At 39.9% G+C, this 25,423-nt stretch overlaps 1 protein-coding gene across 1 annotated transcript in view; it reads right to left on the bottom strand.

Moving 5' to 3' along the window:
* Window positions 1-676: 676 nt before the first annotated feature.
* slc13a2.S (solute carrier family 13 member 2 S homeolog) overlaps window positions 677-25,423 on the bottom strand; it is a 38,031-nt gene continuing 13,284 nt past the window's right edge. Inside the window, 9 exon segments of the mRNA NM_001085817.1 lie at window positions 677-1,297; window positions 4,961-5,098; window positions 5,447-5,608; window positions 5,719-5,840; window positions 17,724-17,824; window positions 17,946-18,167; window positions 20,003-20,125; window positions 21,824-22,004; window positions 22,365-22,687. Coding sequence (NP_001079286.1) covers window positions 1,169-1,297; window positions 4,961-5,098; window positions 5,447-5,608; window positions 5,719-5,840; window positions 17,724-17,824; window positions 17,946-18,167; window positions 20,003-20,125; window positions 21,824-22,004; window positions 22,365-22,687 — 1,501 coding nt within the window. The 3' untranslated portion in view covers window positions 677-1,168.

Below are 25,423 nucleotides of genomic sequence, written 5' to 3'. Positions count from 1 at the left end.
CATTTTAAAAGTTTACTTATCCTTTAAAGGGCATGTAAAGTGTAAAATAGAATAAGTCTAGAAATGCTGTATTTTGTATACTAAATATAAACATGAACTTACTGCACCACAAGTCTAATCAAACAAATGATTTATGCTTTCAAAGTTGGCCACAGGGGGTCACCATCTTGTAACTTTGTTATACATCTTTGCAAGACCAAGACTGTGCACATGCTCAGTGTGATCTGGGCTGCTTAGGGATCGTCATAAACAAAGCTGCTTGAGTTCTGCATGGCTGGGAAGTAAGGTGGGGGCTCCCCCTGCTGTTCATAAGTATGATTGTTTCCCTGCAGAGCAGTTAGGGACCGTCTGACAATTCCTATCCACAGCAATAAATGAAGGGAGAATTTCACTGCATACAGTCAGGTTTCTTATAAAAACGGCACATATTTTTTAATTAAAGTATATTGGAGATAGGTTTCTTTTTATTAAAGAAAGTAAAAATGGGATTTTATTTTTTTGCCTTTACATGCCCTTTAAGAACATCATGTTGGTCACTCCCAACCCCATTCAGTTCCACAAAGTTCAGACAGTACCTTCACACAAGTAAATTCTTTACATAAAGGGGAGCAGCATTACAGCAATATAAATATATTTAAATACACAGCCATATAGAATGACCAGACTACACGCTCTGTACAAATGTATTAGGTTTTTATTGTTACAATAGGAACAGATATAATTATATTTGGTGCATGTAGTTCATTCAGAACTTAATACTAGGGACACATGTTTTCCCCCTGCACCTCGATATTCCGCCTTATACTGATAGATCCATAAAAATGTTTTTATTTATTATCTTAAATAAATACAAGTGAGAATGTTGCCCTGATAGAAACATGACGTTCTTAGAGAGCACTTACTGCACGATTGCATGCTGGGTATTGCCCTGATGTACAGCCCCATTAGCTGATAATCCCTCTATTTAAAGCTATACAGAGCAGAGGGAGATACTAACCGGGGTTTTACTCTATGTAGGATTCTCAGCCCTTCTGCTCATTGTCACTAGCCAAGCATGAGTTGTGCGTATTCGAGGACACTAGATGGCACAGCCACCACTTTATCTTACTTCTAAGGCTCCATGGCATCCAGTTAAACACAACTGGGCAATAACAGTCCATCAGAAATATTAATGTTGCCCGGTGGCATTTGCCCAGGAAGGAAATGTGCCCAAGTTGAACATGTAAAATCCCCAGCTGTTAATGGCCAGCGTTATGGTCAGCACTCCCAGGATGTTGAGCAGCAGTCCTGCCTTTGCCTGTAGTTGGAATACAAAATACTCAGTTAGTAATGATCAGAGCTTATACAGATTGTAGCAGGAAACATGAAATAAAACAAAGTGGTTCAGATTGAAGTTCATCTTCTCTTTAAAGGAGAACTAAACTCTAAAAAAATAATATAGCTAAAAATGCCATGTATATTATTTATATACTAAACTTATTACACTTATGTGTACAAGATGTGGGACCAGTGGCGGAACTATCAGGGGAGCAGGAGCTGCGAGCGGGCCAGGGCCCGCACCCCCTCAGGACCCCCCGGCAGTCTGCACGCCGCTTTACGGCGCATATTCCCTGGCCAGTTCCGGGTGTACGGAGGGGGGCCTGGCTGCGCGTCCTGCGCCAGGGCCTGCCCCCCTCTAGTTACGTTTCTGTGTGGGACATTCCTAGATGCAACAGATGAACCTCGTGTGTCTTCCAGGGGAGAGTTCTAGTCCCAAAACTTGGTCTAAACGGAGGCCAGGTAGCAAACACAGTCCTTGCACATCACTTATCCAAACATTGCAAATACATCCAGTATAAGAACATCAGGTGCAGGTAGGGTTGCCACCCAGCCAGTAAAACACCTGCCAAGGCCGGGGCTGGTATTACAAATTCACCAAAAAATTTAACAAAAGCCCGTGGCCTACCCCCAGTCACCTTTTTGCCGGCTTCTTGCGACTCGTGCACCGTGGCTCCGCCCCCTTTGACATCACAACCCACCCCATCCAATCACGCACAGTGGCTCTGCCCCCTTCGCCATCATGACCCGCCCCTTTTGACGTCACGGCCCTCCCTTTTGTTCCTGCCCCCTCCACCGACCGGTGGAAATTTTAGTAAAAGGTGGCAGATTATATTCAATGCACATGGGATGTAACAATTTCCACTTATACCCTTAATGGGACTGCACTAGGCAAATCCATAATGGAGACGGAGCTTGGAGTCCTTGTAGATAATAAACTTGTCTGTAGCAAGTAATGCCAGTCAGCAGCATCAAGGGCAAATAAGGTCTTGACTTGTATTAAATGGGGCAGAGAGTCACGGGAGGAGGGGGTCCCACTGTATAGAGCACTGGTAAGGCCCCATCTAGAATATGCCCTACAGTTTTGTCTCCATCACTCAAACAGGACATTATTGTATTAGAGAGGGTACAGAGAAGGGCAACTAAGCTGGTAAAGGGAAAATCTTAGCTATGAGGAAAGACTGGCCAAATTGGGGATGTTCACGCTGGAGAAGAGGCACTTAAGGGGTGATATGATAACTATGTATAAATATATAAGGGGATCATATAATAATCTCTCTAATGATTTATTTACCAGTAGGTCTTTCCAGCTGACACAAAGTCACCCATTCCGATTAGAAGTGTAGCGCTATAATAAACGGACTTTATGGAAGTCTGTTTTAGCTACTTTCTGTGTGGGTTAATACCACCCATAAGCTCATTTCTCAGGGGTAAGCCCTCGCAGCGGGGTGGAGGCAGGGTCTAGTGCAACTGTGATTGTGTGCAATGCACAAGAGATTGGGGGCCAGTAGTTTTATTTTGCTTAAACTATAAACTGAGTTTATTAACCAAAACCAGAGTTCACAATGGAGTATGGAACATAGATTAACACATAGATCAACCAATATAACAAGATAAACTCACTGTATCAAACATAGAATGACTCTCTGCAAAGTAGAGAGTACACGTAGAGAGTTAGGCATATTTTCAGAAGGTATTTCCCCAATCTTCAGGATTACCTTAGGTGGAACTCAGAAGACTACGTACTCCCCTGAGTCTAACACTTAGGCCCTACTATGGGGTCAGTAATACCCGGGATCTTAATCCCTCTAATATCCTCGTAGGAGCTTTGAGCAGCTCAACTACATACCCTATCTATCACTCCTAGAGTGATCTATTAAAGGGTATAACTAGTCTTCACTATACTCAGGCTGAGTTCCACCACCCCTAACCTCTGTGGCCTAACAGAGGAAAGGTTCAGCAGCAATGGACCCTGACCTCATGGTTTGCAAGCCTTTTATATTATGCCACAGTGCCATCTAGCATCCACTGTGAGAACTGCAGGGATTACATAAGCACAAAGCCCCCATAAGGACCCACTTAGGCGTCCATATCACTAAGGATGTGCCTGTCAATAAAGGGTAAGGGTGTCTAAATTTTCACATCCCTACAGAAGAAAAAAGGTTCTGGCTAAATATTGGGAAGGGGTTTGTTACAGTGAGAGCTGTGAAGATGTGGAATTGTCTCCCTGAATCAGGGGTACAGGCTGATACATTAGATAGGTACAAGGAAGGGTCGGATGCTTTATTCACCAGTAGCTCCTCCCAGCAGACAGGAGGGAGCCAATGAGATTAGAGGAGGGAAAGGGGTGTTACAGGGAGAGCTGGGAAGTGAATCAGTGGTACAGGCTGATACATTAGATAGGTACAAGGAAGGGTCGGATGCTTTATTCACCAGTAGCTCCTCCCAGCAGACAGGAGGGAGCCAATGAGATTAGAGGAGGGAAAGGGGTGTTACAGGGAGAGCTGGGAAGTGAATCAGTGGTACAGGCTGATACATTAGATAGGTACAAGGAAGGGTCGGATGCTTTATTCACCAGTAGCTCCTCCCAGCAGACAGGAGGGAGCCAATGAGATTAGAGGAGGGAAAGGGGTGTTACAGGGAGAGCTGGGAAGTGAATCAGGGGTACAGGCTGATACATTAGATAGGTATAAGAAGGGGTTGGATGGTGTTTAGCAAGTGAGGGAATACAGGGATATGGGAGAGAGCTCATAGTACAAGTTGATCCAGGGACTGGTCCCATTGCCATTTTGGAGTCAGGAAGGATTTTTTTTCCCTCTGAGGCAAATTGGAGAGACTTCAGATGGGTTTTTTGCCTTCCTTTGGATCAACTGACAGGCAGGTTATATATAGACTTAAAAGGTTGAACCTGATGGACATGTGTCTTTTTTTCAACCTAACTTACTATGTTACTATGTTATTTAAGGTGGATTATTTGCACATATGTGGGAAGGATAACTACATTTTCTTCATATGCAGCATAACTGAGGTAAATATGATAATAACTGTATCAGGGTGACAAACTTTGGGTACAGAATGAACTGGGATGTGGGTGAGAATGGAAATGTCAGGAACAGTGGGGTAAGAAAGCAGAAATAATTGTACAGAGAGATTGAGAAAAGGGAGAATGGAAAGGGAATTATTAATAAAGTGCTTTTTTCCATTGGACTTAAAGTACATTATAGGTGCACTATGAATGCTGGGACACAAGGACATTACGTGATTTGTACAGGATCACAAGGAGTTGGCCCAAGAAACTAACATCAAAGGCAGATCACTTAACTTCTAGGACAACTCCTAAAATCTGTGTTAAAATGGCAAAGCAAGTTAATAATAAGTTACATTAATTAAATATGTTTTTTATTTAATTAAAATATATATTGGAAATATAAGTAAAAAAGATATGGGGTTGTCAGTCAATCTGCCAGGCAAGAGTATTTTATTGCTCAGTGAAACAGTCTGATAGAATAGGGGCACCCTCTACTGGCCAGGGAACATCACTACACCTAAAACTGCACCTAAAACAGACATTACCGTGTAAAATGATGGATTTTTGCAGCAGGTATAGGATTCATTTAATGGTATTATTTTACAAACAGCTTACCATGTCGATAACCTTGAGCTGCCCATAAGAAAAGGCAATGGCATTGGGTGGTGTTGCAACTGGAAGCATAAAAGCCAAGGAGGCGGATAGTGTGCATGGAAGCATGATGTACAGTGGGTTCAGCTGGATTGCTTTGGCCTAGAAGAAGAAGGAAGAGAAAAGGCTATGAGCTCTATAACACAACAGTGCCCACCCTAGGAGCACAAGGAGATCTATCTTAGGCTGCACAGTGATACTGTGCCAGTTTCTATATAAGTAAACTTGCAATACGTTTTATGTTCATGTACAGGTAGTAATAATAATAAGCAGCCTGACTTAGATCTGATTATAAATTAAATTGTGAGATATTTAAATTGTAGTGACAGCAGCCAGTGGGTAGATACACTGATGCCGGTCACATTTGTGTTTTGGTTGTACGGGTAACACAAAAGACGAGGGGCAAGTAAAACTAAAATATAATTGTAAATAGTTTTATCAGTATCTTACCATGGAGGCGAGGATGGGTAGGAATAGGGTTGTGGTTGCCACGTTGCTAGTGCACTCAGTGAATGTAGCCACAAGAAGGCACAGAATTAGGGCAATAGCCGCAGGGGGTATACTCTGCAATGGGGTCAGCTTTTCTCCAAGCCATAAAGACAAACCTGATTCCTAAAAGCAAAGCAGAGGTTGATTATCGTCCTCTTTCCTTACAGATAGTCACAGAAAGCAGACCAGTGCCTGATTGAAATTTGTATTTAATTACAGATAGTGTCTTTTACCTCACTGCCCTTGGCCAGAGCAAAGCCTCCTCCCAGAAGAATGACAATGTTCCAAGGCATTTTCTCATTCACAGTTTTCCAGTCAAGCAGAGCTGGTGGAACTCGTAGCTTTGGCTTCATTCCTGAGAACAAATCCAGAAAACCATTGTAGACATGATCAAAGTAACTCGTATCCACCATTATGATATTATAAAGAAAACATGTATAGTTTGAAAATGAAAGTTTGAGTTATTCATCTGTTTCTAGCGCCTCTTACTAATCAGTCCAAAAAGAGTTCTGTAACCACGGGAGGGTGTTTTTAAAGGGCATGTAAAGGCAAAAAAATAAAATCCCATTTTTACTTTCTTTAATGAAGAAGAAACCTATCTCCAATATACTTTAATTAAAAAATTGGTACTGTTTTTATAAGAAACCTGACTGTATGCAGTAAAATTCTCCCTTCATTTACTGCTGTGGATAGGAATTGTCAGACGGTCCCTAACTGCTCTGCAGGGAAACAATCATACTTATGTACAGCAGGGGGAGCCCCCGCCTTACTTCCCAGCCATGCAGAACTCAAGCAGCTTTGTTTATGATAATCCCTAAGCAGCCCAGACCACACTGAGCATGTGCACAGTCTTAGTCTTGCAAAGATGTATAACAAAGTTACAAGATGGTGACCCCCTGTGGCCAACTTTGAAAGCATAAATCATTTGTTTGATTAGGCTTGTGGTGCAGTAAGTTCATGTTTATGTTTAGTATACAAAATACAGCATTTCTAGCCTTATTCTATTTTAGACTTTACATGCCCTTTAAGGAAAACGAATCTCACCTCCATCAGCATCTCTCTTACAATTGAAATAGTAGCAAGTAATGGCAAGAGTATTCAGTACATTATCACTATAAGGGATCATTTCATTTTGCCTGATGACAATAATTAATACTTGTTAATTAGCACAGAGGTCTCTTTTCACTCGAGTGCAAATTGCAACATATATCAAACATAGTGATGGGCGAATTTATTCGGCAGGCGCGAATTTGCGGCGAATTTGCGTGATTCGCGGCAAAAATTCGCCGGTGTAAAAAATTTTTTTTTCGAAAAAACGGACGCCGGTGTCAAAAACGGGCACCGGCGTCAAAAACGGGCGCCGGCATCAAAAACGAGACGCCGGCGAAGTTTCGAGAATTTTGCGCAAAATTCGCGAATTCGCAAAGCTAACGGCGCAAATTCGTCCATCACTAATCAAACGTTCTCCTGTGTCCCATTGTCACACAGTTCTACAACAAGAACCAGCCCTTCTTTAGTCCCAATACAAGTTTGGGTCCAAAGCAGCAGTGGGAAATAATAGAATTTTTATAAAATATTTTTCATTTAAACATTAGGGGAGTTATTTATTAAACTCCAAATGGTAACATCTCGATTTTTTTTCACTAGAAAACTCATATTTTTCCAATTTTTATACCCTGATGCTGTAAAAAGCCAGAATCTGAAAATCTGACATCTCTGACTTGTCGAGGTCCTGTATAAGTCAATGGGAAAGGCACCCATCTCATATTGAAGTTATTGGGGTCTTTGGGGTTCTTCGTCAGAAAATCTGGCTTTTTCTGGGTTTTCGGACAAATATTCAAAAAAATCAAGTGATTTGAGAAAAAAATCCGAAAGATTCTAGCAATTTGGGAAAAAGCCTGAAAAATCCAGCCCTTCTTTAGACCCAATAAAAGTTTGGTTCCAGACCCAAAGCAGCAGTGTGAAAGTAAAGAATTTTTAAAAATATTTTCACCTAAACATTAGGTGGGTTATTTATTAAAGTCCAAATGGTAAAATCTCAAAAAATTCTAGTTTTTATCACTAGAAAACTCAAAATGTTTTAAATTTTTATACCCGATGCTGAAAAAAGCCAGAATCCAAAAATCTGCCATCTCAGACTTGTCGAGGTCCTGTATAAGTCAATGGGAGAGGCACCTATCTCATATTGAAGTTATTGGGGTCTTTGGGGTTTTTCGACAGAAAATCTGACTTTTTCTGGGTTTTCGGGCAAATATTCAAAAAAATCAAGTGATTTGGGAAAAAAGTCAGAAAAATTCTAGCAATTTGGGAAAAAGCCTGAAAAATTCAGCCCTTCTTTAGACCCAATAAAAGTTTGGTTCCAGACCCAAAGCAGCAGTGTGAAAGTAAAGAATTTTTAAAAATATTTACATTTAAACATTAGGTGGGTTATTTTTTAAACTCCGAATGGTAAAATCTCGAAAAATTTACGTTTTTTCACTAGAAAACTCAAAATTTTCCAATTTTTATACCCGATGCTGCAAAAAGCCAGAATCTGAAAATCTGACATCTCAGACTTGTCGAGGTCCTGTATAAGTCAATGGGAGAGGCACCTATCTCATATTGAAGTTATTGGGGTCTTTGGGGGTTTTCGTCAGAAAATCTGGCTTTTTCTGGGTTTTCGGACAAATATTCAAAAAAATCAAGTGATTTGAGAAAAAAGTCTGAAAAATTCTAGTAATTTGGGAAAAAGCCTGAAAAATTCAGCCCTTCTTTAGACCCAATAAAAGTTTGGTTCCAGACCCAAAGCAGCAGTGTGAAAGTAAAGATTTTTTAAAAATATTTTCACCTAAACATTAGGTGGGTTATTTATTAAACTCCAAATGGTAAAATCTCAAAAAATTCTAGTTTTTATCACTAGAAAACTAAAATTTTTTATATTTTTATACCCCGATGCTGCAAAAAGACAGAATCCAAAAATCTGCCATCTCAGACTTGTCGAGGTCCTGTATAAGTCAATGGGAAAGGCACCTATCTCATATTGAAGTTATTGGGGTCTTTGGGGTTTTTCGCCATAAAATCTGACTTTTTCTGGGTTTTCTGGCAAATATTAAAAAAAATTCAAGTGATTTGGGAAAAAAGTCAGAAAAATTCTAGCAATTTGGGAAAAAAGTCAGAAAAATTCTAGCAATTTGGGAAAAAGCTTGAAAAATTCTAGCACTTCGGGTTTTTGCTTGATTTTATCGAGTTTTACCAGATGCGATTAAATCAAGTTTTTTTTAATAAAATATGAGATAAATTCGGATTTTAGTAAACAACCCCATAGATCTTGAACAGGCACAGCTATTCATAGGCAGTTATGTTCTATTGTGTGTATGTGTGTAGTGGGGATTAGTGATGGGCCGGCCGACCCGATACCCGGGCGGGTTTGGGTCGACCTTGCAGTGCTCCTTGCGGTTGGCGGGTGGGTGCGGGTTGAGCTCTTCTCCTTCCCCCTCCCCGCCCCCCACCTTTAAATGCCAGCACCAGTTTTATAGTGTTGCATCTGCTCGCCCCGCCCCATTTGTGACGTCATTGTGATGTCATCGGTGGGGTGGGTCAGTGTGGATCTATAAAAGGACCCCTGGAAGCGGGTGCGGGCGCGGGTATTAGCAGGGCGGGTTAGGGTCAGGTGCGGGTCAGGGACCCGCAAATCACTAGTGGGGATAGAATTTGCAGCATCCACTAACATTAACAACAAAATTATTTTCAAAATGTCAACCTTTTATGTGTTCTTGCATGACAACCTTTTCCCAGCCGCAAAACACAATTGAATTCTGCACCATTATAAGAAACTGTTTTCTGTTGAAATAACAGCATTTTTTAGTAGGGGACCCAAATATCATGTAAAAGTTTGGTTTACAATCATACACCAAATGTTACCTACTACTGTTTGTTGTAGAAGAGGGTCATGGAGACCCACCATAAAGCAACATGACCCAACAAATAAGTGTTCAACTCAAATCTCACACTAAATAACCTTGTATCTGGGCTTTCACGTGTATCTAGTAATCTACCCTAATCTCAACCTAACTGGACTTCACGCTTATCCCACTGCCACTGCTTCAAGCCACCCTGAATGAAACAGCCTCACAGTTTGGAACCACTGATTTCAGATAAAGGACTTGGAGAAGTTGACATTTTCCCTCTAGATTAGGAAAGTCACTTCATATAATGGCCTAGGGAAGAACAGGAGAACACACAAACATACAGAAAATAAAGAATGTTCGCTATTGTTGATGCATTCCAAAAGAGGAAAATAAGGATTATGGAGTCATAAATTCAGGTCTAGGGTCAAATAGCAGTTATTTATGGTTCTATAGATAAGGGGTCTGTAAAGTCTATGACCATTTAACTGGAATGTTTCTTAGCACCGGTGATGAAGAAGGTCAGTGAAGCAAATTTTGCAGGGAGTCATAAAATTAAATGAATGCAATGCCTTTTTTTCAACATGTCCAATGATTTCAAAAACATGACTTGTACCCTGTCTCTCCAATATTGGCCTCTGCATCAAGTAGACAACATTAGATATACACAGCGTTGGACTGGCCCACCAGGAAAACTCGCAGTGGGCCCAGGAGCTTACAAGCATTTGTAACTATTTCATCTTCATTTCCTAATTCTGTGTGAAAACAATGGCCAAATAGATGGCAAAATAGAGTATATCATGTCAAGTAAAAGTACTAAGAAAATAAAAAAGTTGAGTCAAAAGTGGAAGAAAATCAGCTTAGGGAACCAGAAACCCATGGTCTAGGTTTTCTGGTGGGCCCCTGACATCCAGTCCAACACTGGATATACATTTTATACAAACGTTTTTCTGCACCAAGGACGGCTAATGTGGTTGAAGGTGGAAGTAAAAAGAGCTTTCTTCTCCACTTCTTCATGCAAATAAAATGGTTAAGAAACACAAAGTACAAGAAAAAAGATTCCTGGGAGAGACGTAGAAAAGAGATGGAGAATTTATATTGATGGTGAGAGAAGGGTAAATATTAAATAATGTGGGGGTAATATAGACTATGCTGGGGTTGTGCTGTGTTATGATATACAATAGACAGGCAGGGGGCTGTGCCGAGAAAAGCATATGCACAATTTTATTTTGGGGTCCCTACAGGTCACATACTTAGGGGAATCTATGCATAATTTGTATCAACCTGATCATTAGAAGGAAATAGCAAAATGGCTTTGTTTTAAAGTAAACCAGAAAGTGTTGGTGCAGTTTATTATAACAGTGGGTGTGGCTGATAACTGTGGGAGGAGCTTTTATATTAAGAAGCCTTTATCTGATTATTCTAAAATGCAAACTTTCCATCTGGTATGTGCTTTATGTTTTTTTAAAATGAACTGCAGAAAATGATTTCATATTCACAGAGGGTATTTACTTTTCAATTAACAGAGTCTACCCTGTTCATTTTCTCTAAAGAAAAGGAGCAGTAAAGTGGTAGAATGACTAGACTGTGATTAAGGTAGGGCTGGTTTGAACTATGCAGGTGTGGGATCTGTTTTCTGAAAACCCATTATCAAGAAAGGTTCAAATTACAGAAAGGCTATCTCCCATGGACTCCATTTTAACCAAATAATCCAAAAAAATTTTCATTGTACTTGATCTGAACTAAAATATAATTACTTATTGGAAGCAAAACCAGCCTATTTGATTTTTAAATGATTTTCTAATAATTAAGGTATGAAGATCCAAATTATAGAAAGATCAGTTATCCAGGAAATCCAAGGTTTCATGCCGGTATCAATTCTTGTTTGCTTTGCATAAGTTACTTAATTATATACATTACAATCTAATGAGGTAGGTAGTATGAAGCTTATGGCTTAAGACCACAAGAATGTACCTTGTCTAAAAATCGAAATACCTGACTCACGACAGCTCTGTGACTTTAAAGGGATACTGTCATGGGAAAAAACATTTTTTTCAAAACACATCAGTTAATAGTGCTGCTCCAGCAGAATTCTGCACTGAAATCCATTTCTCAAAATAGCAAACAGATTTTTTTTATATTTAATTTTGAAAATCTGACATGAGGCTAGACATATTGTTAGTTTCCCAGCTGCCCCCAGTCATGTGACTTGTGCTCTGATAAACTTCAGTCACTCTTTACTGTTGTTGGAGTGATATCACCCCTCCCTTTCCCCCGAGCAGCCAAACAACAGAACAATGGGAAGGTAACCAGATAGCAGCTCCCTAACACAAGATAACAGCTGCCTGGTAGATCTAAGAACAACACTCAATAGTAAAATCCAGGTCCCACTGAGACACATTCAGTTACATTGAGTAGGAGAAACAACAGCCTGCCAGAAAGCAGTTCCATCCTAAAGTGCTGGCTCTTTCTGAAATCACATGACCAGGCAAAATGAGCTGAGATGCACCTACACACCAATATTACAACTAAATACACTTGCTGCTTCAGGAATGACATTTTATATTGTACAGTGAATTATTTGCAGTGTAAACAGTGTCATTTAGAAATAAAAACGAGATCATAAAAATCATGACAGAATCCCTTTAACATGTTTGACAGTAACAGGGTAAAGCGTCAGTACAAAGCACATATGGGCATTTTCTGTTTTTCTAATGGAAGATCTTGTGCTTTATCTCTAGATAGAGATTACAGTTTTACTGGGTGATAATATTTTTTTGCCTGCTAAGCAAGCTTTTATCAGCCTCCTCTATTTCATAATTATTTTATTAGCATAGCTGACATTTTGATAAGAGAGAAGACATATCACAATCTGTCAGCCCAGATCTTGTTTTTGAGCGCCAGCCACAAGAAAAGGGGAGTTTTGGAACCAATAAACCAAATATGTTAAAAAAAACCATCTCCATCGCCTTGCAAGTTCTAAATAAAGTTTTCTGATATACAAATATAACATATTTTTTGGAGACCTTCGTAGTTTGTTTCAATGCCTAACTCCCTGTTTTCTGTGTATTTTTTATTCCCTTTGCTGGAGGTCTGGGACTGGGATTGGTGAGTGATAATTGACATTATCTGTACTGTGTTTCTTTTTGCATCTTGTTTTTGAGCTGCTTGTTGTAGATCGGTCAGTAATAAAATAGCATTGAAGACTTTGAGCAAATCACACTGTCCTTTATACGTTGTAGACCAACAGCCAAAAAATGTTTCTAACCCTCGCTGATCATAACCTTCCCATTTCTTGAGCACAATCCAGAGGGCACCAAATCAAAGTTCACTAGAGAAGAAGCTCAAGGAATAGTTACTAGAACACTGCTGATGTCGCAGATTTCAAAATATCTGAGTGAAATAGGGATTTGCTGTTTTATGAGTGAAGTTTATCTGTTCACAATTTCCAGGTTAAAGATAATGATCACTTTTTTATTAGCGCCCTAGTCATGTACTTTTAATGAATAAGTAATGTCCCACCATGTTATTTAAGGAGCACGTGTCATTTTCAGGGGCTCATTACATCTGCTGACGAATCTTGTTCTTGCGACTATTTCAATGGATAAATATATTCTATAGGTGTGAACAGAAAGGACCACAGATTCTTCTTATGGCCAATATTTAGGTGGTCCCAATAGAGCCTACACAACGGGCAAGGCAGAGAAATGAAACTTGAGTTTTATAGAGATATTTGTTTTAATAAGCTCTGAATTCTAAGCTCATTTATTTCAGTGTCTGCTTCTATTTAAACCTACTTCTTGTTCAGCTCTCTTCAACAATATTGCACCAAAGCAACAGCTAGGATAGTGAGCATGGGCCGCCTAATGCCTCAATAAGGAGGGTAGTAGGGATAGTGCCCCAATGGATTTTCCGTAGGATAGGGACCCAAGAGGAAAGGGTTTAGGCCAGTAGTAGGGTTTGATGGGCTTCAGGCCAGTGGTCTGCCAGTAGAAAAAGTCTGGTTGGAATAGTAAAGGGGCACCGCAGGGAGTTCCAGATTAGTGATACAGGTGGAGAACAGGGATTCCAGGTGACTGAAGACAAGTGTGAATACCCAACTCAGCCATCCAAGTATCAATCCTCTGGACAAATCCTGTGTAAGCATGTTTGAATGTATGTTCCTGTGTAATGTTGGATACATGTGGTTATGGTGAAGACGGTTGATGTAATAAAGCAGGATTGCCCCCACTTTACTAATGCGGGGTCTACTTTTTGTGATGTTGCCCCAGAGCTACATTCATAAAATCATTGTCAGCATTCTGTTCTATTGCAAATATTACTTCAATATATTGATTAATGAGCAAATGTGCATTGCTATATTTAACAAACAACGATTTGCTAGGCGATATTAATAAATAAACTGCAATAAATATCTTAATGAAAATAATTAAACAAGAGGGTTTAATGATTTTTTTGATCCCAACTAAGATATAATTAATCCTTATTGGAGGCAAAACCAGCCTATTGGGTTTATTTCATGTTTATATGACTTTCTAATAGACTTAAGATATGAAGATCCAAATTACGGAAATATTCATTATCCGGAAAACACCAGATTCCGAGCATGCTGGATAAAAGGTTCCATACCTGTACTTCTCACTTATAAATGAGATTTTAATTTATTACCTTAATACAATTTAGTTTCATTTCTATAATTAGTTTGCTGTACTGACAAGTCATTTCCATAAAAAAAACCCGTTTCTTATTCTCCTGAGATGAGTCACAGTATAGAAATACACACACAGAGAGATATTGCATGCTATCATTTACCTGGGTGTGACTTTTTTACAGACATAGTCATCAACGCACAATATTTATATTTGCAGGGATTCTTGTTTAACATGATGCCCAACATAGAACTCATGGATGTCAAGAATTGTACATTAATCCAGGTACATGATGATTTCTCATCAGTGTTACAGTAGTGATACTTCAATGTCTCATTTTGCACATTGATAGTTGTGGCCAGTGCTGCAATAGGGTTAGTGAAGTGTAAGCAGATCACATGCAAAGACTCTGGGATGGCAGGGGATGTGATCTAGTTAAACTTTGCTAAAGCATTTCATACAGAACCACATGGAAGGCTACTGATTAAATTAAGTAATACTGACCTGGAACCTAGTAATTGTACTTGGATGTAAAACTGACTGAAGTATACATTACAGAGAGTGGTGGTAAATTAAAGGACCAGTAACATCAATTTTTTAAAAAAAAAACAAAACACAAAGACAAATTAATCTTTAAAGAATAAGTAAACCTTTAAAATAAGTGAATGTAAAATTGATGAGAGCGTAATTCTAAGAACTTTTTCAATTTAAATGTATTATTTATTTTCTTTTTATTCCAAGATTTTAAAAGATACATGTACTGTTAATATGAATGGATTTTGTTACAACAGCGCCACCTGCTGGTCAGTTTCCCACCAGTCTGACCAGCAAGTAGTCAAGGAAGTTGTCAGGAGAAAGAAAGAGGCTGATGTTCTTCTGCTTAGGAAAGATTTGGTAAAAGTTTCTTATTTTATTCCTAAACAGAAGAACATCAGCCTCTTTCTTTCTCCTGACAACTTCCTTGACTACTTGCTGGTCAGACTGGTGGGAAACTGACCAGCAGGTGGCGCTGTTGTAACAAAATCCATTCATATTAACAGTACATGTATCCCTTAATATCTTGGAATAAAAAGAAAATAAATAATGATTGTAAATGACAAAAGTGCTTAGAATAGCCCCCTCATCAATTTCACATTCACTTATTTTAAAGGTTCACTTATTCTTTAAGGGGCACATTTACTTAGCTCGAGTGAAGGATTAGGAGTTTTTTTTGGCTACTTTGACCATCGAAGTGGCTACTTCGACCTTCCACTACAACTTCGACTTCAAATCGAACGATTCGAACTAAAAATCGTTCGACTATTCGACCATTCGATAGTTCTCTTTAAAAGAAACTTCAACCGCCTATTTCGCCACCTAAAACCTACCGAGCACCAATGTTAGCCTATGGGGAAGGTCCCCATAGGCTTTCCTAGCAATTTGTGATCGAAGGAAAATCGTTCGATGGATGAATTAAAATCCTTCGAAACGTTCCATTCGAAGGATTTAATTGTTCGATCAAACGATTTTTCCTTCGATCGTTCCATCGAACGAATTGCAGTAAATCCTTCGACTTTGATGTTTGAAGTTGAAGGATTTAACTTCGATGGTCGAATATCGAGGTTTAATTAACCCTCGATATTCAACCCATAGTAAATGTGCCCCTTAATCACAAATTCTTTATTAAGAAATAATTTACCGAAACTCCGCTTGCGCTCCTCTTCAGAAAAGGCGATCCAGCAATCCATCGTGCGGCAATCGCTTTCTCCTCCCTGTCATCCTTATAGGAGATACCCAGGGAGGAGAAATCGAGTGTCACACGATGGATTGTCACCATGTCGCCTTTTTTGAAGAGCAGCGCAATCAGAGTTTCGGGAAGTTATTTCCTAATAAAGACTTTTCAACTTATTTCAAAGTTGAAGTTCTCTTTGTGTTTTTTTTTCCGTTGTATACTAACGAATTACAAAAAAAAGATGTTACTGGTCCTTTAAGTAGTTTCTATTTGGACCAGTGTTGTTAGTAATATACCACAGGGGTCTTACATTGACTTTTTAACTTGTTTATTGATGACCTGGAAGTGGGCATTGACTTTGAAAGTAGAGTTTCTGTTTTTGCTGATAGTACTATATTGTGCAAAACTATAGATTCCACGCAGGATGCTGCCACTTTACTAGTAAATGGTGTTTAGTGTTGATAAATGCAAGATTGTGCAGTCTGGTAGAAATAATACTGTATAAATTTATGCAGAAAATGGTAGTGTATTGTCGGTTCCCTTAAAGGGGTAGTTCACCTTTAAATTAACTATTTGTATGTTCTAGAATGGCGAATTCTAAGCAACTTTTATTATTTTTTATAGTTTTTTTTTTAATATTTTTGCCTTGTTCCTCCAATTCGTTCCAGCTTTCAAATGAGAGTACTGACCCCATTTAAAAAAATAAATGCTCTGTAGGCTACACATGTATTGCTATTGCTACTTTTTATTACTCCTCTTTCTATTCACTGCTCTCCTATTCATAGTCCAGTCTCTTAATCATTTCAATACATGGTTGCTAGGGGAATTTGCACTCTAGCAACTGGATTGCTGAAATTGGAGAGCTGCTGAATAAAAAGCTAAATAACTCAAAAACCACAAATAATAAAAAAAATAAAACCAATGCAAATTGTCTCAGAATATCACTCTCTACATAATTAGAATTTCGAATTGAAAAAACATCGAAATTCGAATTCAAAAGGACCAGCCAAAGTTAAGTCAAAGTTTTTTTTGGTCACAAGTCTGTGACTTGTGCTCTGATAAACTTCAATCACTCTTTACTGCTGTACTGCAAGTTGGACTGATATCACCCCCTCCCTTGCCCCCCCCAGCAGCCAAACAAAAGAACAATGGGAAGGCAACCAGATAGCAGCTCCCTAACACAAGATAACAGCTGCCTGGTAGATCTAAGAACAACACTCAATAGTAAAATCCAGGTCCCACTGAGACACATTCAGTTACACTGAGAAGGAAAAACAGCAGCCTGCCAGAAAGCAGTTCCATCGTAAAGTGCAGGCACAAGTCACATGACCAAGGGCAGCTGGGAAATTGACAATATGTCTAGCCCCATGTCAGATTACAAAATTGAATATAAAAAAATCAGTTTGCTCTTTTGAGAAATTGATTTCAGTGCAGAATTCTGCTGGAGCAGCACTATTAACTGATGTGTTTTGAAAAAAACATGTTTTCTGATGACAGGATCCCTTTAAAAATTGAGGAAAGATTGGAAAAAGCACTTGCAAGGCAAAATGATTGCTCCTTACATATACATTAGAGGACGTTATAGACATATAGTGGGGTCTTTTTTTCCCATAGAAAAGACCAGAGACATCCCTCTGGATGAACAATGCTTTGAAAAGGGTAAGTGGTTCTTCCCAGTGAGGTTGTGGAATGCCCTGCTGGATGATGATGTGAATGCAGATTTTATTACTGTCTTTAAAGAGGAGCTTGGATGATTTCTTGAACACACATAATATCCAAGGCTAAAGATCTACAGTTAGTTCTTGTAGTTATGTGAGTTTATAGATAGGTCTGGATTAAATATGTGCACTTGGGTCTGTTTGAAGGGGTTGATCTTCATACACTTTGGTCTTTTTTCAAGCCAACTTAACTATGTAACTAATTATGTAACATTTTCCAAAGAGGAAGATAAAAGAGATGGGGTAATAGACTTCTGATTAATCCTTAAGAATTACCTGGCTTATCGGTATCTTGGTACTTGAAAGACGGTAACTCCGATGGGAAGAAGAACATCATGAGGGACACAAATATGGCAACCGTTGCATCTGTGACCATTCTGGTAGGATAAGCAAGCAAGAAAGAAGAGTTATTATATTTCTTCTCATTTGTCTTTGATACATTCCAATCTATTCTGAAACAATGTTATGATTGGTAGTGAGAACGATCAACAGACTTACTCTTTGCCACCCTTGTTAAAGCTGATGGTTGCCCATCCTGGCATGAATCCGGGCTCCCTTGTAAACCACAGCAGCACCAGAAGAATAAATAGCACCAGCACGGATATCTCGGCAAATGTCATGGATCCCAGCTTTTTGTGTTCCCCAGAGATGACTCTAAAAGCTCTTTTCTCCTTTTCCTTTTGTTCTGCGTTTCCACCGCACCCAAAGTTCTTTTTAAAACTTAAGAAAAAGGCAAAATCACATTTACTTTAAACATTCTCATTTATTATCAGCAATTATACGATGAGAACGGGCGGTGCCATCTTCTCCAGATAACTATATAATACACCTAATCAAGATCATAAACAACTAATAATGTTTCTATTAAATAAATTGCTTATAGAATGGTAGCTGTCACACACATAGTAGGGTAATGTATTCCTGGTGGAACAGGGTGCAGTTTTTCATACTTTCCACCCTGCCTTGCTGTGCCTGTAGGAGCAGTTCATTGTACCCTACAATGGAGCACAAAAATCTGCATTTTCTGCATCAATAGAGCACTGCCTATGTTAGCCATTGCTTTATTCATAATGGGTAGGCTGATGACAGGGCTGATCCTATCAAATGTGGGGCCCAATTGGGACCATGTTGGCTGGGCCCCTAGACAAAGTGTTGCTGACTACTGACACACCAAGTATTTAGGAAAATAAGGGCATACAGGCACAAAATAGAAAGGAAAGGGGCAGACAAGGTAAGAGAGTGAGAGGGATGAAATAGGGGCACATAATAGGGGCACACAGGGTAAGAGAGAGAGGGAGGAAATAGGAGAGTGGACTGGGCCAATTAGTTTGGGGCAGGCTGGGGCGATTCAGCTTGGGAGCAGGCTTGGTTGGATTGGGGGCAGGCAGGGCCTATCAAGGTTGGAGGAAAGCTGGGCCTATGAGAGTTGGGGGCAGGCTAAGACCTATGGAGTTGGGGGGATAGGCTGGCTTATCAGAGTTGGGGGTGGGCTGGACCTATGGATTTGGGGATGGGCTGGACAAAGTTGGGGGCAGGCCAGGCAGCATCATGTGCTGAGGGAAATATTATCTGTGCTGCCCTGTGGTGCGGGGCCCCCAGAGGTGCGGGGTCCTATTGGGCCCAATTGGTCCAATAGGCCTAAGGCCGGCCCTGGCTGATGATGTTCAATTAGGGGGGAGCAAGGTGTAAGGGTAAGGGTACACCTGGCAATTCGGGGAGCTTTAGTCTAAGAGACTTATCGCCTCTTCTTTGGGGCGGTGCTTCGTATTCCGATGTCGCCCGAAGTTTCCTCCTGAGGCAACTTCGGGTGACTTCGGAATACAAATCGCCGCATGTGCCATGCCGCAGGCGACTTTTCATTATAGCTGCCGCAAGACAGGGGGAAGCCGTTTGGGGAGATTAGTCGAGGCGATTAGTCGCCAGGCGACTAAATCTCCCCGAATCGCCAGGTGTGCCCTTACCCTAAAGGAGCTCTGTCCTTATCATATGGAAGATCATAAGTACAGGACTCCATTGCACCCTGTGGTTGCTGGAGCTCCCTAAGGTCCACATCCGAATAAGCCTCAATGGGTACAACTATGCACCTCCTTCATCCCACCTCTTCATCCTGAAACTTCAAAAAACTTGGCATATTCCACCTGCTGTTGTACTCCGCATGCTGCCCCACCAGACGGAAACAAACCCTAATATGTTTTTGATTATTAAACGTCTTTAGGAATCCAGCTATTTCAGTGAAAGCAAAAAAAGAAACAATAATTTACATCAAAATGTCATGGACAAAAGGAATCCCTGCAGTATGACTTGTGGTGAGCCATGTTTGGCCTTATTCCCAATGTCCATAATGGGTATTTGCTTTAATAAATGAATGTGTGACAGTGTTAATCCAACACATTTAATCACCTGCTATTTGTGTGCAACTGGAATAAAAAATAACACATTGTGCAACAGAATTAAAATATTGGTAACATGTTAAATATTATCAGCACTGAGTCATATTGATTTCTAGTCAAGTTGGGTCAGAAATGTAAAGCAAAGAATTCCACCCTTGAACTTACTTGACGCCCAAATAAATGAACTGGAGCCATAGCCAGGACAATGCAAGTAGCACAAGCATCGTGGGGAATGCAAATCCAAACCAGGAGGCAAAATTGATGATATTATTGTTCTCTGGAAAAAGTCTGCAAGAAAGAATAATGAGAATAAATTGAGTTGTAGGATATAAACCAAAATACCTGATGTGAATATCAAAGAAACGCTAGCAGCATATAGAGATATGCATGAGACACCATAACAATAAAAATGATAAGAACGGGCCATTTAAATAGGGAGCCAAACTTGCAAATTCTTTTCTAGATTAACCATAAATCCCAATAGCCGCATCCAGCTGTTTCTTAAGCCTGTATTTAACATTAGAATATAATGTACCTGCATGAACTATCACTCTTCTTTTCTGGAAGATCAGGATTGACCTAAAGCATGAACAACAGATCCGCGTGCATGTCTTCTCTGCCTTTATTTGTGCCAAGAAGATCAATCTACTCCTATCTACATATTCCTACGTTTCAGTTGGCTTTATTACTTTTATCTTAGATTTCAAGCCTACATCCGAGCCATGCAATGGGCACATGACAGTATCTATTGAGGTGCCATATCTACTACACTTTCGACAAAGAGCCTTTAAGGTTTTTTGTAAGATAGATACTGGAGTCATTTCAAATAGTGATGGTGCCCATTCCTGTATATCATATACAGAAGGTGAGTTTAACCTTCTAATGCAGTGAACCCCAACCAGTGGCTCATGAGCAAAATGTTACTCTGCCACCCCTTGGATGTTGCTCCTGGAAGCCTCAAGCTGATTATAAGATTTGGTTGCATAAAAACCAGGTTTAGTGCCAAACAGAGCCTCCTATTGGCTAGAAGTCTATATAGAGGTGTCAAGGCCGCCGGGAGCATGAAGGGACGCGTCTGCTCCCGGCGGCGAAGAATCCAAAATGGCGGCGCCCAGTCAGCCCACGTGGACGCTGGGACGCCAGCGTCACAACGCCGACACATGCGTAAACACGCGTGCGCAAACACGCGTGCGCAAGCACGCCGGCGTAAGGACGCCAGTCACGTCACTATGGCGCCAAACTCAACTATAAAAGGGCGCCCAGGACACCAGAAGGGCGCCCAAGAATAGGTTTTGCTACCCTGAACCTGGGTTCCTGTATTCCTGATTCCTGTTTCCTGTATCCTGATTCCTGCTCCTGCCTTGGTTTTGACCCCCTGCCTGGACTCTTGTTATCTGATCCTGATCTGCTTGCCATTGAACTCTTGCCTGGACTTTGACCTTGTATCTTGCTTAACCCTTTGGATACCGCGACCTTGCACCCTCAAGAGGGCTTCCTCCTTGATCCTGACTACCTCCCTGGAGGGAGCTCCCGGCTCCCTGACAAGAGGCTACCAAACAGCCCTTATTTGGTACCCCAGGAACATTTTTCAAGCTTGTGTTGCTCCCCAACTCTTTTTACATTTTAATGTGGCTCACGGTTAAAAAAGTTTGGTGTCTCCCGTTCTAATGTATAAACCAAACAGGGCCTCTCCTCTTTCCCCTTTAACTTAAGTAAAGCCTGAACTGAACTGCAATGTCTCTTGCAGAGCTCTATGTGAGAAGTCTCATAATAAACTCAAGATGCCCAGTTGATTCTCCCATTTTAACTAATAACTTTCAGCATCAATGAAGTTCTACATTTATGAGGAAGTTGTTGCCTTCCAGTAATGGATGAATGTTCTAAGCCCCTTACTGTATCTAACACTGTTAGATGACTTTAAAGCCATGACTTAAAGGGATCCACCTGTCTGGCATCTGACTTTGTCTGACAGTTCCAAGTACCTACTCGTCCATTTGTCCTTTCATTACAAGGTTTGGGGTGGTGCCAGTCAGTGTTGCAATTCCACCAATACTGGCAGAATAACAGACACAAAGGGACATTCCCTTGCAGATCTTCAGGTGCTTCTCTTTCTGCTTCTCTTCAGTTTGTTTTTCATCCTCAGGTTCTATCACTATAGGGCCAATACCTGAAAAAGAGTTAATTAAAGAAGAAGTAAGGACCAGAAACAGGACATACGTAGTTGTTGTGTCTTGTTAAGGTTTATATCATATTATTAGAAAAACTGAAGTCCAAAAGTACATGTATCGAAAAAAAAAAATACAAGCTGTGTTTATCCTTATTAGGATTTTTTCCATATAGCTGAAATGATGAATTAAAGTCTACGGTTATTGATACAAAATATTATTCCAGTGACAGTTTAGAAAAAAAACATGGAATTTAATTTGTTGGATTTTTTTGCCTCATCCTATGTGTCGATGTATATTCTGGCCAATGTCAAAGTCACTTTAGTGCTCCTGCCTATATTTTATATCTGTTTAAAACTCACTTTGTTTCTCTTGCTTGGAAGGCTCAGGATCTTTCGTACTTTTTTCTTGAATCTCAAAGCCCTCATTTTCAGTAGCATAAGTGTTGTCAATTGCCAGGGCCATTTTTCCACTTGGCATTACTGATTCATACATGTCATTTTCCATTCCATTCACATTCTTTTGTGTGTTACTGTTGCCTTCTACACATTCATCCACTTTCCCCTCCGAGGAATGAAGCTGCTCCATTACAGCCTGTGCAATCGGTATCATCATGGCTGTCGTGGCTGTGTTACTGATCCACATGGAAAGGAAGGCTGTGACTACCATGAATCCAAGAAGCAGGCTGTAATGTAAATAGTCAAGGATGAGTGTCATAGAACAACTGTGCAATCACAAACGTTTGGTCTCCCCCTACCAATCACAACATAGTTTCCTTTTTTTCTTCCTCACTGTTGTAAATTCCCATCTTGTTGAAAGTTTGGTTAAAAATACCAAAAGGTAACAATAAAGAGTAATTTTAAATGGCCAGCAACCTCAGAAAAAATAATGTTTTATATCCGTGACCGTTTTATAGATATTTCAACTCTAATCATTAGATTTTGTATCTGCTGTGCATAGTGGACACAGAAGCCCTGTAAGTCCTTGAATGGTTGCTGAATTATAGAAACAGTGTTAGAATGTCTCAATTTTGACGTATTATTTGTTTATGGTTAGAGAACTGACTGAAACACAGAAAGCGTATCTACAATTCTGTAAGGACCATCTGGGACTTGAACTCTTGGGACTGGGGTTGCTGGACTTTCAGTTTGGTGCATTTACCTCGTGAGCCACTGGGGGCTCTTCTGTTTTGTTTCTGTTTATCTGCCTGTTCCAGTATATTTTCCACCCACCTCGTTTACCCTCATGTGTCTCCTATTCCCTAATCAATTGCCCTTTATAAATCACGCCCTGAGCCTTGCTCAGGGCTGAGTCATTGAATGTGTTTGGTTTTGTTCATGAATCTGTTCCTGGATATTCCAAGTTCCTGAATCTTGTTCCTGTGTTTTTGTTCCAGCTTTTCATTGCCTGCCTGGTAAAGACTTTATTTTTGACCTGTTCCTGTTTTGCTTCAGTTCCATTAAATCCTGTATATTTCACCATGCCTGCTTCAAGTATTTGTGGCTTTTTCCCTGGGCTTCCACCACACGCACTACCAAGTGTGAATTTAACTCCCGTTGCAGCGGTTTCCCGCTGTGAACGTTACAAATTCTTTGTCTAGTTGCCAGTGTTGTTAAGTGGAGTACTACAAGGGCCTGTTGGATGTTGTCCTATACTGAGAGTCCTGTGTGCATCGTGAATTAATGCCATTCCCCAATTCCATACAGAACTGGAAACTCCACAGGTTCCCATTTGGGCATGGTCACAGGTGCTAATGCTGTAACCTATTAATCCCCTCTTCTCTTTCCTACTTAAGATATATGGGCCATACACTAACACCTTTATAATCTTCTTGACTTCATATATGAAATGTGTGGAGGGGACATTGGTCTATTCTGAACTGAGCATAAAGGTTAGTTTAGTCAACATTTACAAAAGATTCAGAACTTCTCTTGTGTTTTTTCTTTCAGAACATATATCTGCCACAGGTCATAGATAATATTGAAGAGGGGGAGAATGGTGTTTAGCTTCTAAAAGTTCTGTGTCCACCTCTTCACAAGCCACAAGGAATACCACATTCACCACATAAAGTTGTCTAAAAACACACGTTTACAACAGACGACTATGAAGATTTTCATTCATCCAGGTCATAGTATATCTAGTATAGCTAAATCTAAAAACAACTGGACTTGCTGAGTAATCAATGAAGACGTTTCACTACTCATCCGAGCAGCTTCTTCAGTACAACTGACTGGTGTGGGAAATTCTCGTCATATAAACTCTTCTACTGATCCAATCACAATGGCCCATTGTAACTCTTCAAAGAGGTGACATCTGAAGAAATTCACAGAGGTGTAGATTCTGTGTAGTTGTGATAGGATTATCCAATGTAGAAAGCAATCCAGCAGCACACTGATTTTTGATGCAATAAGTGATATTATTTATTCAGCCCATATACATACAAGAAAAGGGCAACGTTTCGGACCCCACTGGGTCCTTTGTCAAGCCTAGTGATCAAATACAAACACAGTGTTTTATAGAGTGTATATTGGGAGTGGCCTGTGTCTCCTCCCCATCAATTGACATCAAAATGAATCAGGTGAAATTTAAATACTTGTAAGTGTCCATTTAAAAAGAGTCTTTTTGTATATGTCCATACATCTGTGCATTCAAAATATAACAGTACTGTGGGATGGTCTAGTGTTACCTGAGACGCTTAGTGACTGCTGTTGCACATGGTACTCAGTTCTCCCTGAGATTCATATGCAGGTGTAGTAGTCTGCACTCAGTAAAATTTCCAGACCAATTAGTAACCTTGTGAAAAGAAGAAAAGGAGCATATTAAAAAGAGCATATTAAAAACAAAACTATTAGAAAATGGAACACAATAGTTACAACATTGTATGTATCCTACAACTTACTTAAACATAAACATTCCAGGGGTATAATCTCTATTCAAGCCTCGTGGCCATAGTGTATCTAATTTATGTATCCAGTACATTTCTCTGTATTTTAATTGAAGTAATCTGTTTCCACCTCTTCTTGGCACATCAACGGTCTCTATGACCTGAAATTTGAGTTGGCGTTAGAGTGTCTTAAGTAAGTTGTAGGATACATACAATGTTGTAACTATTGTGTTCCATTTTCTAATAGTTTTGTTTTTAATATGCTCTTTTTAATATGCTCCTTTTCTTCTTTTCACAAGGTTACTAATTGGTCTGGAAATTTTACTGAGTGCAGACTACTACACCTGCATATGAATCTCAGGGAGAACTGAGTACCATGTGCAACAGCAGTCACTAAGCGTCTCAGGTAACACTAGACCATCCCACAGTACTGTTATATTTTGAATGCACAGATGTATGGACATATACAAAAAGACTCTTTTTAAATGGACACTTACAAGTATTTAAGTTTCACCTGATTCATTTTGATGTCAATTG

This window comes from Xenopus laevis, chromosome 2S, assembly GCF_017654675.1.
Source record: "Xenopus laevis strain J_2021 chromosome 2S, Xenopus_laevis_v10.1, whole genome shotgun sequence".
In the NCBI taxonomy this organism is placed as follows: domain Eukaryota; kingdom Metazoa; phylum Chordata; class Amphibia; order Anura; family Pipidae; genus Xenopus; species Xenopus laevis.
This window is presented reverse-complemented; position numbering and strand designations above follow the sequence as displayed.